This window comes from Cetorhinus maximus, chromosome 9, assembly GCF_964194155.1.
Source record: "Cetorhinus maximus chromosome 9, sCetMax3.hap1.1, whole genome shotgun sequence".
In the NCBI taxonomy this organism is placed as follows: Eukaryota; Metazoa; Chordata; class Chondrichthyes; order Lamniformes; family Cetorhinidae; genus Cetorhinus; species Cetorhinus maximus.
Genome location: NC_135887.1, coordinates 60,914,552 through 60,931,604, shown reverse-complemented (window position 1 = coordinate 60,931,604; position 17,053 = coordinate 60,914,552). Strand labels below are relative to the sequence as shown.

At 59.7% G+C, this 17,053-nt stretch overlaps 1 protein-coding gene across 1 annotated transcript in view; it reads right to left on the bottom strand.

Annotated features, from left to right (window-relative positions):
* The window catches only part of LOC144685053 (myosin-binding protein C, cardiac-type-like), a 174,900-nt gene that overhangs the window by 28,628 nt on the left and 129,219 nt on the right, over positions 1-17,053 (bottom strand). Inside the window, exon 11 of the mRNA XM_078549587.1 lies at positions 1,206-1,373. Within this exon, the coding sequence (XP_078405713.1) occupies positions 1,206-1,373 (168 nt within the window). The remainder of the gene's footprint in view (positions 1-1,205; positions 1,374-17,053) is intronic.

Genomic DNA, 17,053 nt, shown 5'->3' with positions numbered 1-17,053 from the left:
GTCCGTGCGTGTGTGAGTGTCCGTGCGTGTGTGAGAGTGTCCATGCGTGTGAGGGGGTCCGGATGTGTGAGAGGGTCCATGTGTGTGAGAGTGTCCGTGCGTGTATGTCTGTGAGTGTGAGTGTCCGTGCATGTGTGAGAGTGTCCGTGCATGTGTGAGTGTCCGAAAGTGTGAGAGTGTCCGTGCGTGTGTGTGTCCGTGCGTGTGTGAGTGTCCGTGCGTGAGTGTCCGTGCGTGTGTGTGTCCGTGCGTGTGTGAGAGTGTCCGTGCGTGTGTGAGAGTGTCCGTGCGTGTGTGAGAGTGTCCGTGCATGTGTGAGTGTCCGTGCGTGTGTGAGTGTCCGTGCGTGTGAGTGTCCGTGCGTGTGAGTGTCCGTGCGTATGTGAGAGTGTCCATGCGTGTGAGAGTGTCCGTGCGTGTGTGAGAGTGTCCATGCGTGTGAGAGTGTCCGTGCGTGTGTGAGAGTGTCCATGCGTGTGAGTGTCCGTGCGTGTGAGTGTCCATGCGTGTGAGAGTGTCCGTGCGTGTGTGAGTGTCCATGCGTGTGAATGTCCGTGCGTGTGTGAGCGTCCATGCGTGTGTGTCCGTGCGTGTGTGAGTGTCCATGCATGTGCGTGTGTGTCCGTGCGTGTGAGAGTGTCCGTACGTGTGAGAGGGTCCATGTGTCTGAGTGTCCGTGCGTGTGTGTCCGTGCGTGCGTGTGTGTGTCCGTGCGTGTGTGTGTGTCCGTGCATGTGTGTCCGTGCGTGTGTGAGTGTCCGTGCGTGTGTTTGTGTCCGTGCGTGTGTGTCCGTGCATGTGAGAGTGTATGTGCGTGTGAGAGGGTCCATGTGTGTGAGTGGCCGTGCGTGTGTGTGTCCGTGCGTGTGTGTCCGTGCATGTGAGAGTGTCTGTGCGTGTGAGTGTATGTGCGTGTCTGTGCATGTGAGATACCCGTGCGTGTGAGAGTGTCTGTGCGTGTGAGTGTATGTGCGTGTCTGTGCGTGTGAGATGCCCGTGCGTGTGTGTCCGTGCATGTGTGTGTCCGTGCATGTGCACATGCCCATTGTGTCCATCTGTGACTGTGTGTGTGCCCAAGCGTGTTTATCAGTCTATGTGTGTGTGTGTCCGTCCCTGTGTGTGTCTGTAGGTGTATCCATGAGTGCCAGCGCATGTGTGTCCATGTCCATGTGTGTGAGAGAGAGACACACAAGACGGATACTCACGGACAAGCTCCCGGATGGTGACAGGCTGTGGCAGTGAGGCTGCTCCACTCATTCCCGCCATATTAACGGCTCTGACACGGAAACGAAGCCTCTCCCCCGTGGGCAGATCGCAGATTCGGAGCGAGTTACAATCGATCAATCCTTCCTGGGCAGGGAGCCACTCATCCGCTGAGGGAAGGGAAGAGGAAGATAGGGATGCAAGAGCGACACAGAGAAGAGAGGGAGGGAAACGAGGAGAGAGGGAGGGAAACAAGGAGAGGGAAGAAAGAGAGACACAGAGGAGCGAGGGAGGGAAACCCGATAGCAGACAGGCTGCGTACACAGCCCTGTGCGATACCCCCACCCGATAGCGGACAGGCTGCGTACACAGCCCTGTGCGATACCCCCACCCGATAGCGGGCAGGCTGCGTACACAGCCCTGTGCGATACCCCCACCCAATAGCGGACAGGCTGCGTACACAGCCCTGTGCGATACCCCCACCCGATAGCGGACAGGCTGCGTACACAGCCCTGTGCGATACCCCCACCCAATAGCGGACAGGCTGCGTACACAGCCCTGTGCGATACCCCCACCTGATAGCGGACAGGCTGCGTACACAGCCCTGTGCGATACCCCCACCCGATAGCGGGCAGGCTGCGTACACAGCCCTGTGCGATACCCCCACCCAATAGCGGACAGGCTGCGTACACAGCCCTGTGCGATACCCCCACCCGATAGCGGACAGGCTGCGTACACAGCCCTGTGCGATACCCCCACCCGATAGCGGACAGGCTACGTACACACCCCTGTGCGATACCCCCACCCGATAGCGGACAGGCTGCGTACACACCCCTGTGCGATACCCCCACCCGATAGCGGACAGGCTGCGTACACACCCCTGTGCGATACCCCCACTCAATAGCAGACAGCCTGCGTACACACCCCTGTGCGATACCCCCACTCAATAGCAGACAGCCTGCGTACACACCCCTGTGCGATACCCTCACCCAATAGTGGACAGGCTGTGTAAACACCCCTGTGCGATACTCCCACACGATAGCGGACAGGCTGCGTACACAGCCCTGTGCGATACCCCCACCCGATAGCGGACAGGCTGCGTACACACCCCTGTGCGATACCCCCACCCGATAGCGGACAGCCTGTGTACACAGCGCTGTGGGATACCCCCACCCGATAGCGGACAGGCTGCTTACACACCCCTGTGCGATACCCACACCTAATAGCGGACAGGCTGCGTACACACCCCTGTGCGATATCCCCACCCAATAGCGGACAGGCTGCGTACACAGCACAATGAGATACCCCCACCCGAAAGGGGGCAGGCTGCGTACACACCCCTGTGCGAAACCCCCACCCAATAGCAGACAGGCTGCGTACACACCCCTGTGCGATAGCCCCACCCAATAGCAGACAGGCTGCGTACACACCCCTGTGCGACACCCCCACCCAATAGCAGACAGGCTGCGTACACACCCCTGTGAGATACCCCCACCCAATAGCAGACAGGCTGCGTAAACACCCCTGTGCGATATCCCCACCCGATAGCGGACAGGCTGCGTACACACCCCTGTGCGATACCCCCACCCAATAGCAGACAGGCTGCGTACACACCCCTGTGTGATATCCCCACCAAATAGCTGGAGTCTGCGTACACAGCCCTGTGCAAAACCCCCGCCCAATAGCGGACAGGCTGCACACACAGCCAGGTGCAATATCCCCTCCCAATAGCGGACAGGCTGCGTACACACCCCTGTGCGATACCCCCACCCAATAGCGGACAGGCTGCGTACACAGCACAATGCGATACCCCCACCCGAAAGGGGGCAGGCTGCGTACACACCCCTGTGCGATAGCCCCACCCAATAGCTGACAGGCTGCGTACACACCCCTGTGCGATACCCCCACCCAATAGCAGACAGGCTGCGTACACACCCCTGTGCGACACCCCCACCCAATAGCAGACAGGCTGCGTACACACCCCTGTGCGATACCCCCACCCAATAGCAGACAGGCTGCGTAAACACCCCTGTGTGATATCCCCACCCGATAGCGGACAGGCTGCGTACACAGCCCTGTGCGATACCCCCACCAAATAGCAGACAGGCTGCATACACACCCCTGTGCGATACCCCCACCCGATAGCGGACAAGCTGCGTACACACCCCTGTGCGATACCCCCACCCGATAGCGGACAGGCTGCGTACACAGCCCTGTGTGATATCCCCACCAAATAGCTGGAGTCTGCGTACACAGCCCTGTGCAAAACCCCCGCCCAATAGCGGACAGGCTGCGCACACAGCCAGGTGCAATAGCCCCTCCCAATAGCGGACAGGCTGCGTACACAGCCCTGTGCAATACCCCCACCCAATAGCGGACAGGCTGCGTACACAGCCCTGTGCGATACCCCCACCCGATAGCGGACAGGCTGCGTATACAGCCCTGTGCAAAACCCCCACCCGATAGCGGACAGGCTGCGTACACAGCCCTGTGCGATACCCCCACCCGAAAGCGGACAGGCTGCGTACACAACCCTGTGCGATACCCCCACCCGATAGCGGACAGGCTGCGTACACACCCCTGTGAGATACCCCCACCCGATAGCAGACAGGTTGCGTACACAGCCCTGTGCAATAGACCCACCCGATAGCGGGCAGGCTGCGTACACAGCCCTGTGCGTTATCCCCACCCAATAGCCATGTGCAATACCCCCAACCAATAGGGGACAGGCTGCGTACACATCCCTGTGCGATACCCCAACGCAATAGCGGACAGCCTGCGTACACAGCCCTGTGCGATAGCCCCACACGATAGCGGGCAGGCTGTGTACACAGCCCTGTACGATACCCCCAACCAATAGCGGACAGACTGCATACACAGACCTGTGAAATTCCCCCACCCAATAGTGGACAGGCTGCGTACACGGCCCTGTACGATACCCCCACCCGATAGCGGACAGGCTGCGTACACAGCCCTGTGTGATATCCCCACCAAATAGCTGGAGTCTGCGTACACAGCCCTGTGCAATACCCCCACCCAATAGCGGACAGGCTGCGCACACAGCCCTGTGCGAAGCCGCCACCCAAAAGCGGACAGGCTGCGTACACAGCCCTGTGCAATAGACCCACCCAACTGCGGGCAGGCTGCGTACACAGCCCTGTGCGATATCCCCACCCAATAGCCATGTGCAATACCCCCAACCAATAGGGGACAGGCTGCGTACACATCTCTGTGCGATACCCCAACGCAATAGCGGACAGCCTGCGTACACAGCCCTGTGCGATTGCACCACACGATAGCGGGCAGACTTTGTACACAGCCCTGTACGATACCCCAAACCAATAGCGGACAGACTGCATACACAGACCTGTGAAATTCCCACACCCAATAGTGGACAGGCTGCGTACACAGCCCTGTGCGATACCCCCACCCGATAGCGGACAGGCTGCGTACACAGCCCTGTGCGATACCCCCACCCGATAGCGGACAGGCTGCGTACAAATCCCTGTGCGATACCCCCACCCGAAAGCGGACAGGCTGCGTACACAACCCTGTGCGATACCCCCACCCGATAGCGGACAGGCTGCGTACACAACCCTGTGCGATAACCCCACCCGATAGCGGAAAGGCTGAGTACACACCCCTGTGCGATACCCCCACCCGATAGCGGACAGGCTGCGTACACAGCCCTGTGCAATAGAACCACCCGATAGCGGGCAGGCTGCGTACACAGCCCTGTGCGATACCCCCAACCAATAGGGGACAGGCTGCGTACACATCGTTGTGCGATACCCCAACGCAATAGAGGACAGCCTGCGTACGCAGCCCTGTGCGATAGCCCCACACGATAGCGTGCAGGCTGTGTACACAGCCCTGTACGATACCCCCAACCAATAGCGGACAGACTGCATACACAGCCCTGTGAAATTCCCCCAACCAATAGTGGACAGGCTGCGTACACAGCCCTGTACGATACCCCCACCCGATAGCGGGCAGGCTGCGTACACAGCCCTGTGCGATACCCCCACCCAATAGCGGACAGGCTGCATACGCACCCGTGTGCGATACCCCCACCCGATAGCGGACAGGCTGCGTACACAGCCCTGTGCGATACCCAAACCCGATAGCGGACAGGCTGCGTACACACCCCTGTGCGATACACCCACCCGATAGTGGACAGGCTGCGTACACACCCCTGTGCGATACCCCCACCCGATAGCGGACAGCCTGTGTACACAGCCCTGTGTGATACCCCCACCCGATAGCGGACAGGCTGCTTACACACCCCTGTGCGATACCCCCACCCGATAGCCATGTGCAATACCCCCAAACAATAGGGGACAGGCTGCGTAAACATCCCTGTGCGATACCCCAACGCAATAGCGGACAGCCTGCGTCCACAGCCCTGTTCGATAGCCCCACACGATAGCGGGCAGGCTGTGTACACAGCCCTGTACGATACCCCCAACCAATAGCGGACCGACTGCATACATAGACCTGTGAAATTCCCCCACCCAATAGTGGACAGGCTGCGTACACGGCCCTGTACGATACCCCCACCCGACAGCGGACAGGTTGCGTACACAGCCCTGTGTTATATCCCCACCAAATAGCTGGAGTCTGCGTATACAGCCCTGTGCAATACCCCCACCCAATAGCGGACAGGCTGCGCACACAGCCCGGTGCAATACCCCCACCCAATAGCGGGCAGGCTGCATACACAGCCCTGTGCAATACCCCCACCCAATAGCGGACAGGCTGCGTACACAGCCCTGTGCGATACCCCCACCTGATAGCGGACAGGCTGCGTACAAAGCCCTGTGCGATACCCTCACCCGAAAGCGGACAGGCTGCGAACACAACCCTGTGCGATACCCCCACCCGATAGCGGACAGGCTGCGTACACACCCCTGTGCGATACCCCCACCCGATAGCGGACAGGCTGCGTACAAAACCCTGTGCGATACCCCAACGCAATAGAGGACAGCCTGCGTACACAGCCCTGTGAGATAGCCCCACACGATAGCGGGCTGGCTGCGTACACAGCCCTGTACGATACCCCCAACCAATAGCGGACAGACTGCATACACAGCCCTGTGAAATTCCCCCACCCAATAGTGGACAGGCTGCGTACACGGCCCTGTACGATACCCCCACCCGATAGCGGACAGGCTGCGTACGCAGCCCTGTGTGATAACCCCACCAAATAGCTGGAGTCTGCGTACATAGCCCTGTGCGATACCCCCACCCAATTGCGGGCAGGCTGCGTTCACAGCCCTGTGCGATACCCCCACCCGATAGCGGGCAGGACGCGTACACAGCCCTGTGCAATACCCACACCCGATAGTGGACAGGCCGCGTAAACAGCCCGGTGCGATACCCCCACTCAATAGCGGACAGGCTGCGTACACAGCCCTGTGCGATACCCCCACCCGATAGCGGGCAGGCTGCGTACACAGCCCTGTGCAATACCCCCGCTCAATAGCGGACAGGCTGCGTACACAGCCCTGTGCGATACCCCCACCCGATAGCGGGCAGGCTGCGTACACAGCCCTGTGCAATACCCCCAACCAATAGTCATGTGCAATACCCCTACCCGATAGCGGGCAGGCTGCGTACACAGCCCTGTGCAATACCCCCATCCGATAGCGGGCAGGCTGCGTAAACAGCCCTGTGCAATAGCCCCACCCAATAGCGGACAGGCTGCGTACACAGCCCTGTGCAATACCCCCACACAATGGTGGACATGCTGCGTGCACAACCCTGTGCGATACCCCGACCCAATAGCGGGCAGGCCGTGGACACAGCCCTGTGCGATACCCCCACCCGATAGCAGGTAGGCTGTGTGCACAGCGCTGTGCAATACCACCACCCAATTGCGGACAGGCTGCATACACAGCCCAGTGCAATACCCGCACCCAATTGCCCTGTGCGATATCCCCACCCGATAGCGGGAAGGCTACGTACACAGCCCAGTGCAATACCTCCACGCAATACAGGACAGGCCGCGTACAAAGACGTGTGCGATACCCCCACCCAATAGTGGGCAGGCTGCGTACACAGCCCTGTGTAATACCCCCACCCAATAGCGGGCAGGCTGCGTACACAGCCCTGTGCAATACCCCCACCCAATAGCGGACAGGCTGCATACAGAGCGCTGTGCAATACCTCCACCCAATAGCGGACAGGCTGCGTACACAGCCCTGTGCAATACCCCCACCCAATAGCGGGCAGGCTGCGTACACAGCCCTGTGGAATACCCGCACCCAATAGCCATGTGCTATACCCCCACCCAGTAGCGGGCAGGCTGCGTACACAGCCCAGTGTGATACCCCCACCCGATAGTGGACAGGCTGCGTACATAGCGCTGTGCGTTACCCCCAACCAATAGCGGATAGGCTGCGTAAACAGCCCTGTGCAATAGCCCCACCCAATAGCAGACAGGCTGCGTACACAGCCCTGTGCAATAACCCCACACAATGGTGGACATGCTGCGTACACAGCCCTGTGCAATACCCCCACCCGATAAGCGGGTAGGCTGAGTGCACAGCGCTGTGCAATACCACCACCCAATTGCAGACAGGCAGCATACACAGCCCTGTGCGATACACCCACCTGATAGCGGGAGGGCTACGTACACAGCCCTGTGCAATACCCCCACCCAATAGCCCAGTGCCATACCCCCACCCGATATCGGGTAGGCTACATACACAGCCCTGTGCGATACCCCTACCCGATAGCGGACAGGCTGCGTACACAACCCTGTGCGATACCCCCACCCAATAGCAGACAGGCTGCGTACACACCCCTGTGCGATACCCCCACCCAATAGCAGACAGGCTGCGTACACACCCCTGTGCGATACCCACACCCAATAGCAGACAGGCTGCGTACACACCTCTGTGCGATACCCCCACCCAATAGCAGACAGGCTGCGTACACACCCCTGTGCGATACCCACACCCAATAGCAGACAGGCAGCATACACACCCCTGTGTGATACCCCCTCCCAATAGCAGACAGGCTGCGTACACAGCCCTGTGCGATACCCCCACCCAATAGCGGACAGGCTGCGTACACAGCCCTGTGCGATACCCCCACCCAATAGCAGACAGGCTGCATACACACCCCTGTGCGATACCCCCACCCGATAGCGGACAGGCTGCGTACACAGCCCGGTGCAATACCCCTACCCAATAGCGGACAGGCTGCGCACACAGCCCGGTGCAATACCCCCACCCAATAGCGGGCTGGCTGCGTACACAGCCCTGTGCAATACCCCCACCCGATAGCGGACAGGCTGCGTACACAGCCCTGTGCGAAACCCCCACCCGATAGCGGACAGGCTGCGTACAAAGCCCTGTGCGATACCCTCACTCGAAAGCGGACAGGCTGCGTACACAACCCTGTGCGATACCCCCACCCGATAGCGGACAGGCTGCGTACACAGCCCTGTGCAATAGACCCACCCGATAGCGGGCAGGCTGCGTACACAGCCCTGTGTGTTATCCCCACCCAATAGCCATGTGCAATACCCCCAACCAATAGGGGACAGGCTGCGTAAACATCCCTGTGCGATACCCCAACGCAATAGCGGACAGCCTGCATCCGCAACCCTGTGCGATAGCCCCACATAATAGCGGGCAGGCTGTGTACACAGCCCTGTACGATACCCCCAAACAATAGCGGACAGACTGCATACACAGACCTGTGAAATTCCCCCACCCAATAGTGGACAAGCTGCGTACACGGCCCTGTAAGATACACCCACCCGATAGCGGACAGGCTGCGTACACAGCCCTGTGTGATATCCCCACCAAATAGCTGGAGTCTGCGTACACAGCCCTGTGCAATACCCCCACCCAATAGCGGACAGGCTGCGAACACAGCCCGGTGCAATACCCCCACCCAATAGCGGGCAGGCTGCGTACACAGCCCTGTGCAATACCCCCACCCAATAGCGGACAGGCTACGTACACAGCCCTGTGCGATAGCCCCACCCGATAGCGGACAGGCTGCGTACACAGCCCTGTGCAATACCTCTACCCAATAGCGGACAGGCTGCGTACACAGCCCTGTGCAATACCCCTACCCAATAGCAGACAGGCTGCGTACACAGCCCTGTGCGATTCCCCAACGCACTAGCGGACAGGCTGCGTACACAGCCCAGTACGATACCCCCACCCAGTAGCGGGCAGGCTGCGTACACAGCCCAGTGTGATACCCCCACCCGATAGTGGACAGGCTGCGTACAGAGCGCTGTGCGTTACCCCCAACCAATAGCGGATAGGCTGCGTAAACAGCCCTGTGCAATAGCCCCACCCAATAGCAGACAGGCTGCTTACACAGCCCTGTGCAATACCCCCACACAATAGCGGGCAGGCTGCGGACACAGCCCTGTGCGATACCCCCACCCGATAAGCGGGTAGGCTGCTTGCACAGCGCTGTGCAATACCACCACCCAATTGCGGACAGGCTGCATACACAGCCCTGTGCGATACACCCACCTGATAGCGGGAGGGCTACGTACACAGCCCTGTGCAATACCCCCACCCCATAGCCCAGTGCCATACCCCCACCCGATATCGGGAAGGCTACGTACACAGACCTGTGCGATACCCCCACCCGATAGCGGGCAGGCTGCGTACACAGCCGTGTGCGATACCCCCACCCGATAGCGGGCAGGCTGCGTACACAGCCCTGTGCGATACCCCCACCCGATTGCGGGCAGGCTGCGTACACAGCCCTGTGCGATCCCCCAACCCAATAGTGGACAGGCTGCGTACACAGCCCTGTGCAATACCCCGACCCGATGGCGGGCAAGTTGCTTACACAGCCCTGTGCAATACGCCCACCCAATAGCCATGTGCAATACCCCTACCTAATAGCGGACAGGCTGCGTACACAGACCTGTGCAATACCCCCACCCCATAGCCCTGTGCGATACCCCCACCCGATATCGGGAAGGCTACGTACACAGCCCTGTGCAATACCCACACCCAATAGCGGACAGGCCGCGTACAAAGCCCTGTGCGATACCCTCACCCGATAGCGGGCAGGCTGCATACACAGCCCTGTGCAAAAGCCCCACCCAATTGCAGACATGCTGCGTACACAGCCCTGTGTGATCCTACAACCCAAAAGCGGACAGGCTGCGTACACAGCCCAGTGCGATACCCCACCCAATTGCGGGCAGGCTGCGTACCCAGGCCTGTGCGATACCCCCACCCAATGGCCATATGTAATACCCCCAACCAATAGGGGACAGCCTGTGTACACAGCCCTGTGCAATACCCCCACCCGATAGCGGACAGGCTGCGTACACAGCCCTGTGCGAAACCCCCACCCGATAGCGGACAGGCTGCGTACAAAGCCCTGTGCGATACCCTCACTCGAAAGCGGACAGGCTGCGTACACAACCCTGTGCGATACCCCCACCCGATAGCGGACAGGCTGCGTACACAGCCCTGTGCAATAGACCCACCCGATAGCGGGCAGGCTGCGTACACAGCCCTGTGTGTTATCCCCACCCAATAGCCATGTGCAATACCCCCAACCAATAGGGGACAGGCTGCGTAAACATCCCTGTGCGATACCCCAACGCAATAGCGGACAGCCTGCATCCGCAACCCTGTGCGATAGCCCCACATAATAGCGGGCAGGCTGTGTACACAGCCCTGTACGATACCCCCAAACAATAGCGGACAGACTGCATACACAGACCTGTGAAATTCCCCCACCCAATAGTGGACAAGCTGCGTACACGGCCCTGTAAGATACACCCACCCGATAGCGGACAGGCTGCGTACACAGCCCTGTGTGATATCCCCACCAAATAGCTGGAGTCTGCGTACACAGCCCTGTGCAATACCCCCACCCAATAGCGGACAGGCTGCGAACACAGCCCGGTGCAATACCCCCACCCAATAGCGGGCAGGCTGCGTACACAGCCCTGTGCAATACCCCCACCCAATAGCGGACAGGCTACGTACACAGCCCTGTGCGATAGCCCCACCCGATAGCGGACAGGCTGCGTACACAGCCCTGTGCAATACCTCTACCCAATAGCGGACAGGCTGCGTACACAGCCCTGTGCAATACCCCTACCCAATAGCAGACAGGCTGCGTACACAGCCCTGTGCGATTCCCCAACGCACTAGCGGACAGGCTGCGTACACAGCCCAGTACGATACCCCCACCCAGTAGCGGGCAGGCTGCGTACACAGCCCAGTGTGATACCCCCACCCGATAGTGGACAGGCTGCGTACAGAGCGCTGTGCGTTACCCCCAACCAATAGCGGATAGGCTGCGTAAACAGCCCTGTGCAATAGCCCCACCCAATAGCAGACAGGCTGCTTACACAGCCCTGTGCAATACCCCCACACAATAGCGGGCAGGCTGCGGACACAGCCCTGTGCGATACCCCCACCCGATAAGCGGGTAGGCTGCTTGCACAGCGCTGTGCAATACCACCACCCAATTGCGGACAGGCTGCATACACAGCCCTGTGCGATACACCCACCTGATAGCGGGAGGGCTACGTACACAGCCCTGTGCAATACCCCCACCCCATAGCCCAGTGCCATACCCCCACCCGATATCGGGAAGGCTACGTACACAGACCTGTGCGATACCCCCACCCGATAGCGGGCAGGCTGCGTACACAGCCGTGTGCGATACCCCCACCCGATAGCGGGCAGGCTGCGTACACAGCCCTGTGCGATACCCCCACCCGATTGCGGGCAGGCTGCGTACACAGCCCTGTGCGATCCCCCAACCCAATAGTGGACAGGCTGCGTACACAGCCCTGTGCAATACCCCGACCCGATGGCGGGCAAGTTGCTTACACAGCCCTGTGCAATACGCCCACCCAATAGCCATGTGCAATACCCCTACCTAATAGCGGACAGGCTGCGTACACAGACCTGTGCAATACCCCCACCCCATAGCCCTGTGCGATACCCCCACCCGATATCGGGAAGGCTACGTACACAGCCCTGTGCAATACCCACACCCAATAGCGGACAGGCCGCGTACAAAGCCCTGTGCGATACCCTCACCCGATAGCGGGCAGGCTGCATACACAGCCCTGTGCAAAAGCCCCACCCAATTGCAGACATGCTGTGTACACAGCCCTGTGTGATCCTACAACCCAAAAGCGGACAGGCTGCGTACACAGCCCAGTGCGATACCCCACCCAATTGCGGGCAGGCTGCGTACCCAGGCCTGTGCGATACCCCCACCCAATGGCCATATGTAATACCCCCAACCAATAGGGGACAGCCTGTGTACACAGCCCTGTGCAATAGCCCCACCCGATAGCGGGCAGGCTGCGTACACAGCCCTGTACGATACCCCCAACCAATAGCAGACAGGCTGCATACAAAGCCCTGTGAAATACCCCCACCCCATAGTGGACAGGCTGCGTACACAGCCCTGTGCGAAACCCCCACCCGATAGCGGACAGGCTGCGTACAAAGCCCTGTGCGATACCCTCACTCGAAAGCGGACAGGCTGCGACACAGCCCTGTGCAATACACGCACCCAATAGCTGGAGTCTGCGTACACAGCCCTGTGCAATACACCCACCCAATAGCAGACAGAGTGCGTACACAACACTGTGCGATACCCCCACCCAATAGCGGACAAGCTGCGTATACAGCCCTGTGCAATAACTCCACCCAATAGCGGACAGGCTGCATACACAGGCCTGTGCGATACCCACACCCGATAGCGGGCAGGCTGCGTACACAGCCCTGTGCAATACCCCCACACGATAGCGGGCAGGCTGCGTACACATCCTGGGCAATACCCCCACCCAATAGTGGACAGGCTATGTACACAGCCCTGTGCAATACCCCCACGCAATAGCGGACAGGCTGCGTACACAGCCCAGTGTTATACCCCAACCCGATAGCGGGCAGGCTGCATACACAGCCCTGTGCGATAGCCCCATCCGATAGCGGGCAGGCTGCGTAAACAGCCCTGTGCAATAGCCCCACCCGATAGCGGACAGGCTGTGTACACAGCCCTGTGCAATACCCACACCCAATAGCAGTCAGGCTGCGTACACAGACCTGTGCGATACCCCGACCCAATAGCGGGCAGGCTGTGGACACAGCCCTGTGCGATACCCCCACCCGATATCAGGTAGGCTGTGTGCACAGCGCTGTGCAATACCACCACCCAATTGCGGAGAGGCTGCATACACAGCCCAGTGCAATACCTGCACCCATTAGCCCTGTGCGATACCCCCACCCGATAGCGGGAAGGCTACGTACACAGCCCAGTGCAATACCCCCACGCAATACAGGACAGGCCACGTATAAACATGTGTGCGATACCCCGACCCAATAGTGGGCAGGCTGCGTACACAGCCCTGTGCGATACCCCAACGCAATAGTGGACAGGCTACGTACACATCCCAGTGTGATACCCCCACCCGATAGTGGACAGGCTGCGTACACAGCCCTGTGCGATACCCCCACCCAATAGCGGACATGCTGCATACACAGCCCTATGCGATACCCCTGCCTGATAGCGGGCAGGCTGCGTACACAGCCCTGTGCAATACCCCCACCCAATAGCCATGTGCAATACCCCTACCCAATAGCGGACAGGCTGCGTACACAGCCCTGTGCGATTCCCCAATGCAGTAGCGGACAGGCTGCGTACACAGCCCAGTACGAAATCACCACCCAGTAGTGGGCAGGCTGCGTACACAGCCCAGTGTGATAACCACACCCGATAGTGGACAGGCAGCGTACACAGCCCTGTGCGTTACTCCCAAACAATAGCGGGAAGGCTACGTACACAGCCCAGTGCAATACCCCCACGCAATACAGGACAGGCCACGTATAAACATGTGTGCGATACCCCGACCCAATAGTGGGCAGGCTGCGTACACAGCCCTGTGCGATACCCCAACGCAATAGTGGACAGGCTACGTACACATCCCAGTGTGATACCCCCACCTGATAGTGGACAGGCTGCGTACACAGCCCTGTGCGATACCCCCACCCAATAGCGGACATGCTGCGTACACAGCCCTATGCGATACCCCTACCTGATAGCGGGCAGGCTGCGTACACAGCCCTGTGCAATACCCCCACCCAATAGCCATGTGCAATACCCCTACCCAATAGCGGACATGCTGCGTACACAGCCCTATGCGATACCCCTACCCAATAGCGGACAGGCTGCGTACACAGCCCTGTGCGATTCCCCAATGCAGTAGCGGACAGGCTGCGTACACAGCCCAGTACGAAATCACCACCCAGTAGTGGGCAGGCTGCGTACACAGCCCAGTGTGATAACCACACCCGATAGTGGACAGGCAGCGTACACAGCCCTGTGCGTTACTCCCAAACAATAGCGGATAGGCTGCGTAAACAGCCCTGTGCAATAGCCCCACCCAATAGCAGACAGGCTGCTTACACAGCCCTGTGCAATACACCCACACAACCCTGGACATGCTGCGTACACAGCCCTGTGTGATACCCCCATCCAATAGCGGGCAGGCTGCGGACACAGCCCTGTGCGTTACCCCCACACGATAAGCAGGTAGGCTGCGTGCACAGCGCTGTGCAATACCACCACCCAATTGCGGACAGGCAGCATACACAGCCCTATGCGATACACCTACCTGAAAGCGGGAGGGCTACGTACACAGCCCTGTGCAATACCCCCACCCAATAACCCAGTGCCATACCCCCACCCGATATCGGGAAGGCTAAGTACACAGCCCTGTGCAATACCCCCACCCAATTGCGGACATGCTGCCTACACAGCCCAGTGCGATACTCACACCCAATAGCGGGCAGGCTGCGTACACAGCCCTGTGCGATACTCCCACCCAATTGCGGGCAGGCTGCATACACAGCCCTGTGCAATAGCCCCACCCAATAGCAGACAGGCTGCGTACACAGCCCTGTGCGATACCTCCACCCAATAGCGGACAGGGTGCGTACACAGCCCTGTGCAATACCCCCACGTAATAGCGGACAGGCTGCGTACACAGCCCTGTGCAATACCCCCACCCAATAGCGGACAGGCTGCGTACACAGCCCTGTGTGTTACCCCCATCCAATAGCGGGCAGGCTGCGGACACAGCCCTGTGCGATACCCCCACCTGATAAGCGCGTAGGCTGCGTAAACAGCCCTGTGCAATAGCTCCACCCAATAGCGGACAGGCTGCGTATACAGCCCTGTGCAATACACACACCCCATAGCAGACAGGCTGCGTGCACAGCGCTGTGCAATACCACCACCCAATTGCGGACAGGCTGCATACACAGCCCAGTGCAATACCCGCACCCAATAGCCCTGTGCGATACCCACACCCGATAGCGGGAAGGCTACGTACACAGACCAGTGCAATACCCCCACGCAATACAGGACAGGCCGCGTACAAAGACGTGTGCGATACCCCCACCCAATAGTGGGCAGGCTGCGTACACAGCCCGGTGCAATACCCCCACCCAATAGCGGACAGGCAGCATACACAGCCCTGTGCGATACACCCACCAGATAGCGGGAGGGCTGCGTACACAACCTTGTGCAATACCCCCACCCAATAGCCCAGTGCCATACCCCCACCCGATATCGGGAAGGCTACATACACAGCCCTGTGCAATACCCACACCCAATTGCGGACATGCTGCCCACACAGCCCAGTGAGATACCACCACCCAATAGCGGGCAGGCTGCGTACACAGCCCTGTGCGATACCCCCACCCAATTGCGGGCAGGCTGCGTATACAGCCCTGTGCGATCCCCCAACCCCATAGCCCTGTGCGATACCCCCACCCGATAGCGGGCAGGATGCGTACACAGCCCTGTGCAATACCCACACCCAATAGCGGTAAGGCCACGTAAACAGCCCTGTGTGATACTCCCACCCAATTGCGGACAGGCTGCGTACACAGCCCTGTGCAATACCCCCACCCGATAGCAGACAGGCTGTGTACACAACACTGTGCGATACTCCCAGCCGATAGCGGACAAGCTGCGTACACAGCCCTGTTCAATACCCCCACTCAATAGCGGACAGGCTGCGTACACAGCCCTGTGTGATACCACCACCCGATAGCGGGCAGGCTGCGTACACAGCCCTGTGCAATACCCCGAACCAATAGTCATGTGCAATATCCCTACACGATAGCGGGCAGGCTGCGTACACAGCCCTGTGCGATACCCCTAGCCGATAGCGGACAGGCTGCGTACACAGCCCTGTGCAATACCCCGAACCAATAGTCATGTGCAATATCCCTACACGATAGCGGGCAGGCTGCGTACACAGCCCTGTGCGATACCCCCAGCCGATAGCGGGCAGGCTGCGTACACAGCCCTGTGCAATACACACACCCAATAGCAGACAGGCTGCGTACACAGCCTTGTGCAATACCCCCACACAATGGTAGACATGCTGCGTGCACAACCCTGTGCGATACACCCATCTAATAGCGGGGAAGGCTGCGTACACAGCCCTGTGCAATACCTCCAAACAATGGTGGACATGCTGCGTACACAACCCTGTGCGATACCCCGACCCAATAGCGGGCAGGCTGTGGACACAGCCCTGTGTGATACCCCCACACGATAGCAGGTAGGCTGCGTGCACAGCGCTGTGCAATACCACCACCCAATTGCGGACAGGCTGCATACACAGCCCAGTGCAATACCCGCACCCAATAGCCCTGTGCGATACCCCCACCCGATAGCGGTAAGGCTACGTACACAGCCCAGTGCAATACCCCCACGCAATACAGGACAGGCCGCGTACAAAGACGTGTGCGATACCCCCACCCAATAGTGGGCAGGCTGCGTACACAGCCCTGTGCAATACCCC